This window comes from Tamandua tetradactyla, chromosome 20 (assembly GCF_023851605.1).
Source record: "Tamandua tetradactyla isolate mTamTet1 chromosome 20, mTamTet1.pri, whole genome shotgun sequence".
In the NCBI taxonomy this organism is placed as follows: Eukaryota; Metazoa; Chordata; class Mammalia; order Pilosa; family Myrmecophagidae; genus Tamandua; species Tamandua tetradactyla.
The window spans coordinates 38926306-38942987 of NC_135346.1; the positions used below are offsets into that span (position 1 = coordinate 38926306).

General features: G+C 39.8%; 1 protein-coding gene across 4 annotated transcripts in view; it reads right to left on the reverse strand.

The window, feature by feature from the left end:
- The window catches only part of CLINT1 (clathrin interactor 1), a 73331-nt gene extending 59390 nt beyond the window's left edge, over window positions 1-13941 (reverse strand). For 2 of the 4 annotated variants that reach the window (XM_077137543.1, XM_077137542.1), the window contains exon 1: window positions 13704-13941. In XM_077137543.1, coding sequence (XP_076993658.1) covers window positions 13704-13744 — 41 coding nt within the window. In that variant the 5' untranslated portion in view covers window positions 13745-13941. Of the gene's footprint in view, window positions 1-12940; window positions 13015-13317; window positions 13627-13703 lie in introns of those variants that run through there. The other 2 variants (XM_077137544.1, XM_077137545.1) reach the window with 2 other exon arrangements.
- Between the last annotated feature and the right edge of the window lie 2741 nt (window positions 13942-16682).

Consider the following 16682-nt stretch of genomic DNA (forward strand, 5'->3'; position numbering starts at 1 on the left):
GTATTGGCCAATTAGGAACATCAGAAAGGAATTATGAGGCAATTAAGTATAAATATTGATAAGATATTTGATATTAAGGAATAATCTTTTGTTTTTTAAGGTACAATAACGGTATCGTGGTTATGATTAAAAAAACAATTCCTTACCTTTTAGAAATTGATACATTTATGGATGTAATTATATTGTGCCTGTGATTTGCTTTAACATAAAATGGAGTGAGGATAGTGGTTGGGGTACAGAAGAAGCAAGATTGGCCACCTGTTGATAATTGTTGAACTGGATCAGGTGTACACAGGGATTCATTATAATAGCTCCTCTATTTCTGGATATATTTGAGATTTTCTGCAATAAAAGCTAAAAATTAAATAAGCTGCAGATAGTAACTTCCAGAAGACTGAAAAAGTTAAGTTACAGGGTAGACCTCCGAAAAGAGAGCTGACTAGAGTAGCTCAAGATGAGCCCTGCTCCACAGAAAAGTTAGAGAAGGGACAGGAGCGCGACTGGGGCAGCAATTCAGGAGTGCAGCTGACCTGGGAGAGCCTTCTGCACCACATGCGGCAGCCCTGGTTGCAGAGGCCGAAGAACTGAGAGGCAGAAAATTGGAGCCTGGCACTGAGGTGCGGAGCCAAGGAGCCCGCGGGAGTACACAGACAGGAATGTGGGACTAGGAAGTAAGTCAAGCCACATTTCTTGGGCGCACTACCCTCACCAGTGCAGGCCCATGACTGGCGACTCACCCACACCCCACGCACCTGAACCGCTCACCCACTCCCATTCTCTGTGCTCCTGGTGCACCCACCACACCAGCCCCCAGTGCAGCTACCTGCCCCACACCGCCACCCCAAGTGCAACCTAACCCACCTCTCCTACACCACTCCTGAGCACTGGCTCCCCTGCTCTGCCTGTTCCCTGAAGGCTGTTGCCAGTACATAAAGGTTGCGGGAACTCATCTCCATACTCAGGCTACCCACCCCCCCCGCCCATAGTGTCCCACAGCCTCACCCCACCCTCCCTGAGCTCAGTGCATCCCTTTATGGCATTCCCAGGCCCATGCATGAGCACAGGCCACCAATTATGTTGTCAAGCTATGGGAACCGCATTTTACAGCAGTCCTAAAAATGAGCATGTGCACATACCTCAGCCTCACTTCCCAGCTCTGAGAATGTGCTTACTTGCACAGCCGGGTCACATCTGCTGGGTCCCAATCCATGAAGGTACAACGTCGACCTGCTGCCACAGCTCTATGCATGCGCACGAAGGGCCCATGCCTTACACCTGTGCACATCAGGGTTATGCCTCCTAGACTGGTGTACCCACACACCTACATCATACCTGGCTGCTGGCCACCCACGTTCATAAGCATCAGCATAACACCCCCAACCTGAGCCCAAACCTGCCCTGAAACAGATCACCATACTGGGCTCCACCTTGTGCCCTGCTCTCTGCTGTACAACCATCCCACAAACACATGGCCTTAGACTACTGAAAGAAATCAACTCCCAAAGTAAATCAATCAAGATATCTAATTGCGACGAAGACAGTAGAAGATCACTAAGCATATCACAATGCAGACAGATATAGCCCTGCCTAATGACTAAATTAAAACACCACAGGAGACACAGACATTGGAACAACTAATCAAAGATGTTTATACACCTCTACTTGATAAAATTAGTGGGATAGCAAATGACAAAAAGGAGATCAAGAAGACAGCAGAAGAGCACAAAGAGGAATTTGAAAGAATAAATAGAAAAATAGCAATCACAGAGATTAAAGACTCTGTTGACCAAATAAAAAACATAGTAGAGGCACACAACACCATATTTGAAGAGTCAGAAGAAAGAATAAGTGATACAGTTCGAAGACTCAAAAGAGCAAATGGGAAAAAATAGAATGGGAACTCAGGGAAATGACAGACAAAACAAAGCGCAGAAATATAAGAATCATTGGTGTCCCAGAAGGAGAAGAGAGGAGTAAAATGGCTAGGAGGAGTAGTTGAGGATATAATGGGGGAAAACTTCCCAACCCTCATAAAGGACATAAACATACAAGTCAAAGAAGCCCAAAGACTCCAAACAGAATAAATCCAAATAGGCCTTCTCCAAGGCACATACTAGTCAGTCTGTCAAATGTCAAAGAGAAGCAGAAAATCCTGAAAGTGTCAAGAGAAAAACAATCTACTACATACAAGGGAAACCAAATAAAACTGGGTTCAGACTACTCAACTAGCACCCTGGAGCCAAGAAGGCAGTGGTATGATATATTCAAGATCCTGAGAGAGAAAGACTTCCAGTGAAGAATTCTGTACTCAGCCAAACTGTCCTTCAAAACTGAAGGAGAGATTAAAGTTTTCACATAAAAAAGAAGTTCTGAAAGAATATGTCAACAAGAGACTGGCTCTACAAGAAATACTAAAAGGAGTTCTGCTGGCTGAAAAAAAAAGACAGGAGAGCGAGGTCTGGAGGGCACAGCCCTGAAGAGTACCACTAACGGGAATTTAAATAAAGAGAAAGAGAGAAGAAAATATACAGATCTGACAAATAAAATAAAAAGATAAGATGGTAGAATCAAGATTCGCCTTTTTAGAAATAACTTTGAATGTTAACGGACTAAACTTACCAATTAAAAGATACAGATCGGCAGAATGGATTAAGAAACACAATCCAGCTATATGCTGCTTACAAGAGATTCATCTTAGAGACAAATAGATTGAAAGTGAAAGGATGGAAAAAGATTTACCACGTAAGCTGTAACCAAAAGAAAGCAGGGGTAGCTATTCTAAAATCAAATAAAACAGACTTTAAATGGAAAGATATCATAAGAGACAAAGAAGGATGCTATATACTAATTAAAGGGCCAATTCACCAAGAAGATACAACAATCATAAATGTTTATGCTCCCAACCAAGGAGCTCCAAAGTATATGAGACAGACATTGGCAAAACTGAAGGGAGTGACAGATGTTTCAACAATAATAGTAGGAGACTTCAATACATCACTCTCCTCTAGAGATAGAACAACCAGACAGAAGATCAACAAGCAAATAGAGAAGTTAAATAACTTGATAAATGAATTACACCTAACAGACATATATAGGTCACCGCATTCCAAAGCACAAGGTTATACATTCTTCTCTAGTGCTAATGGAACATTCTCCAGGATAGATCATATGCTGGGGCACAAACCAGGTCTTCAAAAATTTAAAAATACTGAAATTATTCAAAGCACTTTTTCTGATCATAGTGAGATGAAGGTGGATCTCAATAACCACCAAAGAACAAGAACATCCACAAATATATGAAGATTAAATAGCACACGCTTAAACGACCAGTGGGTCAAAGAAGAAATTGCTAGAGAAATGAGTTGCTATCTGGAGATGACTGAAATTGAGAATACAACTTATCAGAACTTATGGGATGTGGCAAAGGCTGTGATGAGAGGGAAATTTACTGCCTTAAATGCCTGTATTAAAAAACAAGAAAGAGCAAAGATCAAGGACTTAACAGCAAACCTGGAGGAACCTGAGAAAGGACAGCAAACTAATCCCAAAGCAAATAGGAAAAGAGAATAACAAAGATTAAAGCAGAGATAAATGAATGGGAGAACAAAAGACCAACAGATTGAATCAATAAAACCAAAAGTTGGTTCTTTGAGAAAATCACTAAAATTGATGGGACACTAGCAAGACTGACAAAGAAAAACAGAGAGGATGCAAATAAATCAGAAATGGGAAGGGGTGCAATACCACAGACCCTGAAGAAATAAAATAAATCTTGATAGGATACTAGGAACAACTATATGTCAACCAACTGGACAACTTAGATGAAATGGAGAAATTCCTGGAGACACACAAACAAACTACACTACTCGGGAAGAAATAGAAGATCTCAACAAACCAGTCACAAGTAAAGAGATTTAATCAGTCATCAAAAATCTTACTACAAAGAAAAGCCAAAGGCCAGATGGCTTCACAGGGGAACTTTATCAAACATTCCAGAAAGAACTAACACCAATCCTGCTCAAACTTTTTCAAAAAATTGAGGAAAAAGGAACTCTACCTAACTCATTTTATAAAGCTAACATCATTTTAATACTAAAACTGGGTAAAGATGCAAAAATTCTCCATAAAATATTACCAAATCAAATCCAACAGCACATTAAAAGAATTATACATCATGACCAAGTGGGGTTTATGCCAGGAATAACCCAAGATTTTTCTTTCAACACAAGAAAATCAACTACTATAAATCAACACATTAACAAATCAAAAGGGAAAAAGCACATGATCATCTCAATGGGGCCTGAAAAAGCATACAATAAAATTCAGAATCCTTTCTGATAAAAACACTCCAAAAGACAGGGATCAAAGGTTAACTACCTCAGTATGATGAAGGGAATATATGAAAACCAATAGCCAGCATCATACTCAATGGTGACTGAAAGCTTTCCCCCTAAGATGAGGTACAAGACAAGGATGCCCACAGTCACCACTATTATTCAACATTGTGCTAGAAGTTCTAGCTAGAGCAATCAGGCAGGCAAAGAAATAAAAGGCATCTAAATTGGAAAGGAAGAAGTAGAACTCTCATTATTTGCAGATGATATGATACTATACTTTGAAGTTCTGAGAAAGCTGCAGCAAAGTTACTTGAGCTAATAAATTCAGCAAGGTGGAGGGATATAAAATTAATGTGCAAAAATCAGTAACATTTCTATACACAAGCAATGACTTAGCTGAGGAGTCAGTTAAGGAAAAAATTCCATTCAAAATAGCAACAAGAAGAATTAACTAGGGACATAAAGGACTTGTATACAAAAAATTACATAACATTGCTAAAAGATATCAAAGGAGATCAAAACAGTGGGAAGACATTCCCTGCTCATGGAAAGGAAGGCTAAATATAGTTAAGATGTCAATTCTCCCCAAATTGATCTACAGATTCAACACAGTACCAATCAAAATTCCAAAAACCTACTCTGACGATCTGGAAAAACTAACTACCAAATTCATCTGGAAAGGGAAAGAGACCCCAAATAGCTAAAAGCATCCTAAAAAAGAAGAACGAAGTGGGAGGATTAACACTCCCTGACTTTAAAATCTATTATAGGGCGGGCCACAGTGGCTCAGCAGGCAAGAATGCTTGCCTGCCATGCCAGAGGACCTGGGTTCAGTTCCCGCCCATGTCAAAAAAAAAAAAAAAATTTAAAACCTATTATAAAGCCACAATGGTCAAAACAGCATGGTACTGGCACAAAGACAGAAGCACTGACCAATGGAATTGAATCGGGAGTGCAGAAACAGACCTTCAAGTCTATGGTCAACTGATTTTTGACAAGGCCCCCAAATCCTCTGAAATGGGACAAAACAGTATTTTCAATAATTGGGCATGGAAGAACTGGATATCAATAGCCAAGAGAATGAAAGAGGACCCCTATCTTACACCCTACACAAAAATGAACTCAAAGCGGATCAAACACCTAAATACAGGAATTAGTACCATAAAGCTTCTAGAAGAAAATATATGGAAACATCTCCAAGACCTAGTAATAGGAGGGAGCTTCCTAAACTTTACACTCACAGCACAAGCAACAAAAGAAAAAATAGAAAAATGGGAACTCCTCAAAACCAAATGCTTCTCCACCTCAAAAGACTGTCAAAAAGGTAAAGAGGCAGCCAACACAATGGGAGAAAATAATTGGAAATCACATATCAGACCAAGGTTTGATTTCCTGTATATAGAAAGAAATTATACAACTCAACAACAAAAGAACAAACAATCTAATCATAACATGGGCTAAAGATCTGAATAGGTATTTTTCTGAAGAGCAAATACAGATGGTTCAAAAGTACATGAGGAGATGCTCATTTTCACTGGGTATAAGGGAAATGCAGATCAAGACTACAATGAGATACCACCTCACACCTGTAAGGATGGCTGCTATTAAATAAACAGGAAACTATAAATGTTGGAGAAGATGTGGAGAAACTAGGACACTTATGCACTGCTGGTGGGAATGTATAATGGTGCAGCCACTATGGAAGACTGTTTGGCGGTTCCTTAGGAAACTCAATACTGAGTTGCCCTATGACCCAGCAATAGCACTACTTGGTATATACCCAGTAGAGCTGAAAGCAACAACAGAGACATTTGCACACTGATGTTCATAGCAGCATTATTCACAATCACCAAATGATGGAAACAAACCAAATGCCCATCAACACATGAGTGGATCAACAAAATGTGATACATACATATGATGGAATATTATACAGCAGTAGACAAAATGACATCCTGAAGCACATGACAAGATGGATGAGCCTTGAAGACATAATGCTGAGCAAAATCAGACAGACACAAAAGGACAGATACCATAGGACTCCACTTTTATGACCAGCATAAAGATAAAATCAGAGGCTTATAATACAGAATATACAGGACTTAGAGATACATAGAGCTAGAGATGGGTGAACCATTAGCTAATGAAGTTGAACTCCAATGTAAGGGAACAGATAAGAGCAAAGGTGGTTCTCTAGTGGGTCTAGAGGTAATATTATCATATTGAAGATGACCAAGATTGAAAGGGGTTTTATAGACCTATATGTCCCACTGACTCACACTAGAAATATGAGTGAGCTCTCGTAAGAATTACTTCGAAGATACGACTCTTGTATAAAGACTGTTTAAGTCCAGGGTACGGGGGAAAACTGCTATTGCATGCTATGAGCTATGTTCAAAAGGAAACCTCAGCACTACCACAGCAACAACAGAGGTAAATAATGGGGTGAGAGATAAAAGCTAGGAGGAGTTTTAGAGTTCCTATTTGGTTAGAGTATGTTTATTGGTTTTCTGAGTTTTGGCAACAATGAAATTACCGAAAATTGAGAATACTGATAGACTGTGGACTTCGGGCCCTCTACATGATGCCCAAAGAATGCAGGTGGCTGAAGAATGCACTGATGGAGTAACAGATTGGCAAATGATGGTGTATACTTATAAACGAAGGTTGTGCTGTTACAAGAAGGAACAATGTCGTGAGGCATAGAACGATGTGAATGAACATGTGGGACATTTGGGAGACAAAATAAGCCAGAAAGAAAAAAACAACACTGGTATGATCACCTTTAGAAAATGCTTATAAGAAAACAGGGGCCTAGACTGTAAGCTGTTAGAGAAGACACATTAAGTTCGGAATGGCGATTATTATTTCTGGATTTTGAGAGGCTGTTTCATATATATAACCTGTATTTAGAGATAAGAATGAAGCCTAGGCGGGCCGCGGTGGCTCAGCGGGCAAAGTGCTTGCCTGCTATGCCGGAGGACCTCGGTTCGATTCCCGGCCCCAGCCCATGTAACAAAAACGGAAAAACAAAATACAATAAAGCAAGAAAATGTTTGGAGATGTTTCCCTTTCTTCCTTCCTTCCTTCCTTCTATCCTTCCTTCCTTCTCTCTGTCTTTAAAAAAAAAAAAAAAAAAAAAAAAAAAAAAAAAAAAAGAATGAAGCCGAACAGGTTGGGTTTAAAGTAATTCAGAACATAGGGTTAAGGAAGAATGTCTATATTTTAGAACCACACATACTCTTAGAGACCAATGTAAGGAAGGTTTATACGGTCTGGAACTGAAATTTTCTGTAGTGCATAATCTAATTCAACCTGTCTGTATAGCTCATTTGAACAACTGAAACACAGGAAGCACAGAAGAAAGAGGTCCTTTAATCCTGTATAGATTATTGTAATGCCTGGTAACATCCTAGAGTATATTAAGCAGATAACCAAAAAGTATTGGCAAAATCCCCTGAAGGAGGGGAGAAAGAATATGGAACTATTAAACCTTACCATCAGGGAATTTCCTGACACTGTGTCAAACATTAGGGATATTCAAATCAATAGGCCATGTCCTCGATCATGAGGGTTACTCTAGTGAAGTTTATGTTGGTAGTGGAGAAGATTAGACTACCTATAGGCATGCCTAAGAGTTACTTCTGGAGTACCTCTGTTGTTGCTAAGAAGTGGCCTCAGTCTCTCTAAGCCCAACTCTGCAAGTGAAATCATTGTCCTCCCCACTAGTGGGCCATAATATCCAGGGGTGAAAGTCTCCCTGGCAACATGGGAGATGACTCCCAGGGATGAATCCAGACCTGGCACCGTGGGATCAACAATTACATCCTGACCAAAACGGGGAAAAGAAGTGTAATTAATAAAGTATCAATGGCAGAGAGAGTTCAAATAGAGTTGAGAGGCTACTCTGGAAGTGGCTCTTACGCAAGCTTCAGGTAGACCTTGTTACCTGTCATAACCTGCCAACCCCCAATGAGGACCATTCCAGCCAGTCCTAAAAAACACCTAGGGCAATATATAAGATGCCACAAGGGTTCCAGGCACTAGAGTAATGTTCCAGAAACTTACAACCTCCTGATGGGTCCCTGGTCCAGATAAGTTCTAAAACCTAGCCCAGCCTCTCCAGAACATCAGACAGTTACATCTCCCTACCTCGTATTAGTGACAGGCTCTTCCAATATGAAAAATTTAGAATTGCCATAGCCCAAACACCCTAAAGAGCGGGATGGTAAGATCAAAGGTGATGGTGGATTACACAGAGAAGAGAGGACTTAACAAATGAATATGAATGCTTAATCATTAAACTGGTATCTCTTTTAGTCTCAGCATTCTAGAGCAGCTAGATGTAAAAACCTAAAATTGTGAAACTGTAACCCATGTCAAAGTCTGAAATATGTTATACAAATAATTGTGATGCTGTGCTTTGAAATTTATAGTTTTTTTTATATATGTTACTGTTCACAAAAAAAGAAGGAAAAAAAGTTGACTGTGATGATAAAAAAGTATTTAAACCCTCTAGCCTCTTATATTCTGGAGCAGCTAGAAACAAAAATATGAAAGGATCTTATTATGGTAGCCCATGAAAAACCCTGGGATCTATCTGGTAACCAGTTTTTGAAGAGTGCTTTGAAAACTGTTGCTTTTTTATCTCTTTGCTTTGTATATATGTTATACTATACGATAAAAAAAGTTAAGCTACTCGCTATCTATATTTTCTTTTTTCTTAAAGGAAATATTAAATAAACAATGGAAATAGGAAAATACTACTAAAATATAGAAAAAGTGTTAGATGATTCAATTGAGGTGCCATACTATTTAAAACTAGAAGCATTAGTAAGTGGCACTTTAAATAAAAATGCTAAGTACTTTTAGTGGACATAGTAAACAGAAGAAAAAAGTTGTTTATAAACTAATACTAAAGGGAACAGGAAAACGTAAGAGGCAGCTAAGTGCTTTTTAGAAGCCCCCTGCAGCAGTGATACACAGACTAACTTAAAGTATAGAAAATTACCCCTAAGAAATGCTGATGGAAGAGAAATTAAACTCATCTTCCTTTGGAATTAAATACTTAATATACACTTGTGTCCAGTTACTAGAAGAGAGGAAGGATATTCAATTCATTGTTTCAGCAATAACAATACCTATAATTGGCTCAAAGAAAAGCTGATATAGGAAGACTGGAAAGCTGATTTAATCATCTTTGCTTTCAAGTTCTAAGAAGCAAATTGAACAGAGATTTCCTAGTAAGATAGGGAAAAGAAGGGGGGAAAACAAGAGGGCTAAAAGGAAGGCAAAACCAATGATAAATTCAAGCTGTGGCTTTATTATATACTTGCAGTGGCAAGTTTCTTGAAAGCTGCTTTTCAATACAGTAGTAATCTGATAAATAACGTACTATCTGTTGAAAGAGTTGAGTGAACTATTGTCTATAAAAGCAAATGGTTCTCCTCTGGGGTCAGCTAGAGAAGAACACTCTAGAGTTCTATTATATTATCTAAACATTTAGGAACTAAAAAAAACAAGCAAATAAACACCTACAAAAATCAACTTATGGGGAAAAATGCAAGTTATGCTTAAGAGAAAAACTTAACGTGGACCATTTATAGCAGCTGCCTTAGGACCTTGGCCAGAGCTGTCTGAATTACTATCACTTAAAAATAAGAGCCACTGATGTAACAGTTTAACCATTAATCTTACTCTCTGCAATGAAAGAGGAGGGTTAACTGAACTTGAACAGTTAGTAGCAGTTTTGGTCTACCATTATCACGTCACGTTCACTACATTTCCCACATTTAAAGGTAAGATTTAGTAGAACTCCAGAAACTTTAAATTTATACGGCTTTTCAAATGATAAAATAAAAATTATCCCATTTTATCACAGCCCCAAATGGAGTCAGGTTATAAAATGACAGGGGTCAAGCCAGTCCTAGTTGCTGGGAGTGCTGTCACTTATCCTTTCTCACCACAGATGCTTTTTATGCAACTTGTCTAAGAGTGGGAAGGAAACTGGCACTCCAAGCTCAGGATGGCCTAAGGCTTCAACTGCTTTTCTTCAGTTCCAGATTCTGCAAAACAGATCCATTTAATACCACCAGGAGGCACAATAACTGTGACAAATACCCTCTACACACACATTCCGGAAAAGGTCTCAAAAGCCCATGTTTGAAATATATCACCATACTGAAGAAATCCCACCATACTGTATCTAGCAGGAGCTCCAAGAAACATATTTTGGAAGAATACATTTTTCTTTCTGAGGTAAACTTCACTGGGGAGGGATATATAATAAAAATTCTGGTTCTCCTGGGTTATGGGTGCACTTATTACATAAAGTATTAAATATAATGTGTTGATTACGACATTAATAAATTTATTTATTTTTTTATGTCCCTTTTCAGCCTAAATTGTCTCTGGAAGGTAATAATTTTCTAAAATTTATCGCAACTGTGAAATACTAGTTCCAATTTCTCTTCCTTGGTAGAAATTCACTTCTCCAAATAGTCCTAGAATTTGGAAAGTCTTATTCTAGCCCAATCCTTTCATTTTACAAAAAAGAAATCATGGTCTGGAGACATGAGCTGCTGCCTCATATCATACATAGTGCCAATCAGAGGCAGTGGTAGAATCTGAACCTAATTCTCAAACTTCCTATTGTCCTTTCTGTCATATAAGTCCTTACTTCATTAATTTAAGCCTTCTGAATAGTCTTTCCTGATCTGTAAATTTCTTCCTCTTCTTATCCCTTGATAATCAGAGCACCCATTCTATGTATGGATCTGTTCCACCTCTGTAATGGCATTTTAAGGTGTACAGTTTAACTGAAAAAAATATATGGTTCTGCTTATATTTTTAGGAATAATTTCTTTTCTCCCTGCCACTGAAAGATGAAAACTAAATTCCAAGTATTCATCAGTAAAATAACCTCATGTTCTTAATCTCAATATCATGTGTCAGACATCCATAAAAGTTTTCAAAATTGCTTGTGGCAACATTCTTACACATTCTTGAATAATTTCGTTCAAGTCTTTATTTTAAATTGATTAACAAAAAGGAAGACTGAAGTTATTTTTTGACTAAACTACTTGATAACTACTTACATGGCAAACTGAACATGAAGCACTTGAAAATTAATAACATAAGGTGATAGAAACAAATACAGAATGAACAGCAGAAATATTTCTGACCCCGTAAAGTGTACAGTCTCTTCAAATTTTTGCATACCATAAATGGAGGCCTCTAAGAAACAAGGTATTTCTTAGTGGTTTTCTTCTGCTGTACACTGGCTTAGAAATGAAGAGGCTTCTTTTGAACTTTTAGAAAAAGCAAATTCAGAGACAGAAAGCAGAATAGTGGTGACCCGGGGAGGGGGGAGGGGGAATAGGGAGTTATTGCTTAATGGTTACAAGTTTCTGTCTGGGACGATGAAAATGTTCTAGAAACAGTGGTAAAGGTTACACAAAATTGTCAATGTACTTAAGTGTTACAGAATTGGCCACTTAAAAATGGTTAAAATGGCGGGGGGGGGGTGAGGGTTCAGTGGTGGAATCCTTGCCTGCCATGCAGGAGACCTGGGTTCAATTCCTGATCCATGCACTTCCCAAAAAACAAGCAAACAAACAAAAAATTTTCAACAAATGGTGCTGCAATAATGGGATACTCACATGGAAAAGGAATATGAGCCCGCCATACAGGATACAAAAAAAAAAAGGTTAAAATGATTTTGTCATACATATTTTACTAAATTAAAAATTCAAAAAACAAAACAAAACTATTTAAGAGGGTGTTCTCATTTCCGTACAATATATTTTTAAAGTACTCGGACCTGGAAAGGAAACACTGAAATAATGGTTGATTTTTGGGAAGAAAAAGGGTAAATAAATAGCAAAATAAGCCCAAAAGAAATGACGTCCTAGTGGTCAAGTGAATAGTTGAAAAGAAAAATGATTAAAGTAAATTGCTTCCCAAACATTCAAACACAGAGCCTCTCTCAAGGAAGTTTATCTAACTCTCAATGCCAGAGCTTCTGTCATAGTTATCAGAAGTATACTGATTTACATATATTGTGCTAAGGGCTTTCCATGCAATCTAAGTCTGAGACCTTATTTCTCACAACATTCTAAGGTACACATTTATCATTATTTTCATTTTGCAGCAACTGGAGGACAAGGTTAAGGTTACAGAGCTTGAACCCCAGCTCAGCAGGTTTCTGAAACCTGTGCTTCTTAGGCACTATACTGCCTTCTTGGTATCATACAAAATCTAGAAATACAGTCCAACAGTTCTATGCATTATCCAAGACACCGTGAATCATTTTGTTTTCTGACGTCAAGAAAAGCCAATAGTTTGCCATCTATACTTCCTGATTTTAAGATGGAGGGCTGGCACAAATGAACTGTTTTCTCACCACTCTTATTGCATAATCACTAACACCCGAAAGAAAGAGGATTGGTTTAATTCTTAAACTGTATTTCCTGCTAACCTAGAAGGTCTTACTTAACCACTGTTGCATATGATAACTTAAGTGTTAAGGTTTCCCTGTGCACTGAGATACTGAGTTATCCTTTGAGTCTTTAAGGAAATCACTTACATATTAGTCATTTTACCTGTGAGTGAAGTTAAAAGCACAGCAACAGATATAAACGTTGCTTTCTTCTTCAGGGGAAATTCTTAACGACTTCTTAATTGAAACAAATGGAATAAGTGGCCCACAAAAAGCATAGTGGAAAAGGAAATAGAGGAAAAGAATCACAAGTTACATGTTGATCTACTCTCACTACTGTTAGAAAAGCAAAGGATGAGACTCCCCTTGAGTAACTTCGGCCTGACGACAATGGCCACTTGTTACACCTATCACCCACTCCAACATTTCCAGGTTCATAAGAAATTAAAAGAAACCCAGGAGAGTAAAGGACATATCCCAACCAGGCCAAAAGTCTCCGTACCGCACCCTGAGAAACACAGAGAACCAGTGCGCACCTACTCCACTTCCAAGCCTTCCAGGAGCCCTGAAGTCAAAGCCCACAGCCTAGGGGCAAAAGAGCCCGAAGGCAGGACAGTGACCCAGCTATCGGCAACCCCACCCTCTTCCCTGGCCAAAGCGTCTGCGACCCGGAGGTGGGTGGCGGTAGGGGAAGGAAAAAAGAGCCAGGAAAGAAGTGGACTAAGGCGATGTTTTGAAACGAGGGAGGGTCTCTACCCAGTCTCGCCAGTGGGGACTAGGCTCGGGAGAGACCCGGCAGCCGCCATGATGGGGCTGGCTGAGCCGGGGGGCGTGACGCGGGTGGCCCCGCGCGCCAGGGCCGGCTCCCCTCCCTCTACTTCCCCTCCTGGGGTGGGCCTCGGCCACAACTGCCCCCCGATACTCACGCTTTGTCCACCAGCTCCCGCACCTTCCACATGTTCAACATCCTGCCCCACGCGAGCCAGGCAGCCGCTTCGCTCTCCTGCTGCCCAAGGACCCCGGAGCACTTCCGTGCCGGGACAATTCCAGGCTGGGGTCACAGCCGCCCGCCGCTTCGAACTCCCCCAGTCGGTCCCTTCCCTAGCCACGGCCGCAGCGCCGCCGGTGACACGTCGGGACGCGGCGGCAAAGGCGCTGCGTGGAGCGGAAGTGTCCGACTCGCCTCTCTCTGGGCGCAGGGTACGCCGGGACTTGTAGTTCTCTCCGCGCGTCGAGCGGAGGGCTAAATCGCGGCTCTAGCTAGTTGAAATTGGAGGAGAGCTGGTGTTCTAAGCATGGGATGGTTTCTTTCCACCAGGCAGTTAGAATCCTCGGGATGAAGAAAAAGGCACGCTTTGCCTACAATTCATCTTCAATTTATACATTCAATAAATATTTACTGAAAGAGTTTTCTGAGCTTGCACTGTTGCACGTAACTACGGACGCAGCAGCCAACAAAGCAGAGGAAAATCCTTGCCTTCCTGGAGCTTAGGTTCTAGACAAGAATACAGCACTAAACAAAGGCGAAAACGTGAGCTGCAGCTATATTTAGAAAGTGTTACGTGTCATAAGGAAAAATAAAACAAGAAAATAACTCCTTTCTTAAAAACTTGGAGCACCCATAACAGTACTGGAAATAGCTAACATAGAGGACTTTATACAATGTCCTCATTTGTGAAGACTGGCACTTTTCTAAACCCTTTACCGCAGATGATTTCATTTAATCTGCATGATTTACTTCATGCCACACACGGACCACTACCTAGATTATTTTGTTTAATCTCACTCTTCGAAAATAAAAAGAAGGGGAAACTTTAAAAGCTTGCACAAAGGGGTGGGCCACCGTGGCTCAGCAGGCAGAGTTCTCGCCTGCCATACCAGAGGAACTAGGTTCGATTCCCGGTGCCTGCCCATGTTAAAAAAAAAAAAAAAAAAAAAAGTTTGCACAAAGGCATATAGTTTGTTAAAAGATGGAGGTGGGAATCAAACACAAGTGGCAGAATGCAAGAAGCCTCAGCTTTCAACTCCTCTTCATGGCAGCCAACATGCTATGAGCTGGTGTCAGAGATGAGCTTTTCATAGATATTGTGTGTTATAAGTGGCACCTTTTACAGAATGCCATCCAACGTTGGAAGGCATCCCTTAAAGGCAATGATCTGCTCCTTGTGAAAATCATAGAGAGCAGTACTCTGCAAAACTGTATATGGATGATATACCAGTATAAACAAAATGGTTCACAAAACAACTGAGATTCCACATCACATTTCCTGGTAACAAATTTGCCTGGTCACAGGAGACAGAGGAGCAGGCTGAGGGCCAACAGCCCCGATGAAAGGCAAGCAACAGCAGATTTCTCAACTCCCCTAAAGGCTTTTGACCAAGGAAAAGGAAGAGCCACAGGTTGAGGAATGCTCTAGTCAGGTGAGAGCAGAGGAGGTACCTAGCTTCCAAGAATGGGAAACAACCTCCCCAAGCAGGTGAGTGGGTAGAGCACACTGAGATGGCAGGAAATTTGGATGCCAGTCCTAGTTCTATCTCTTATGAATCATGGGATGTTGGGCAAGTTATTTAGTCTCCTAATCACTAAATGTCCTTATTTGTGAAATGAGAATAATAATCCTTGCCATGGCACCGTACAGGTGTGCATTGTAGTGTGGGTCAAATGAGATAATGGATTGGATAGTGTAGGACAGCCATTCTCAAAGTGTGGACCCAGACCAGCAGCATCAACACCCCCCTGGAAACTTGTTAGAAATGCAAATTATGGGGTCCCTTTCCAGAATAAAAAATTCTAGGGGTGATGCCTAGCAGTCTTTGCTGCAATGAGCCTTGCAGATGGTTCTGAGGTGCACACAAGTGTAAGCTCTAACCACACTCAAACATGCTTTTCAAATCTACAGTATTATTATATTGTTAATAATGATCGTAAAGAAGTATGATTGGTATATTATTCTTCATTAACAGACACATCATTAACAGACACATCCAAATGTCCAAATATACTTAAATCTCTGGGCTTCAGTTTTCTCCCTTGTAAATTGAAGAGATTATATTCTAAAATCTCCTCCACTTTAATTCTGTGATACAGTGGGTTTTATATTTACATAGTGTGATGGTTAGTTTTAAGTGTCAACTTGGCTAGGCTATCTATAGTGTTTAGTTATTCAATCAAACACTAATGTAGGTTTAGTAATGTTGCTGTGAAGATATTTCGTGGATGTGGTTAACAACTACAATCAGTTGACTTTAAGTAAAGGAGAATATCCTCCATAATTTGTGTGGGCCTCATCCAATCAGTTAAAGGCTTTAAGAGCAAAACTGAAGTTTATACCTGAGGACTGCAGTTCAATTTCTTCCTGAGCTGAGTTTCTAGCATGTCAGACAACCCTGCAAACTTTGGGCTTGTCCGTCTTCACAACTGTATAATCCAATCTTTGAAATATGTGTGTTTTGTGTATGTGTATTAATATCCTATTGGTTCTGTTTCTTTGGTAGAATACTGACTGATACAGTAAGCTACCTTATATGTTTGTTAAATACTTTATTATAAAGCTCAGAAACTCAGTTCACACTCCGTAAGAACTATCTATAGAAAGACAACACTATAGATACATTTGGCACCACCAAGAACTTGGCAGTTTTCTATTCATAAAGCTTAAGTATACACATACTCCTTCCAGTATTCTGTTTCAGTGGTTGTCATCAATTTCATTTCTCACTTATTCATCTTTGTCATTGTTCATGTTAAAGCTGCAAGTGACTTTAATCCACTTGATCTAACTGCCTAAACTTTTAGAGTCATTTTCATTCTTAAGTATTTATTGACCACCTATATGCCTGGAGTGGAGGGTGCAGCTGGGAACAAAACAAACAAGGTCCATGCTCTCTTGGAGCTTAAAGGTAGT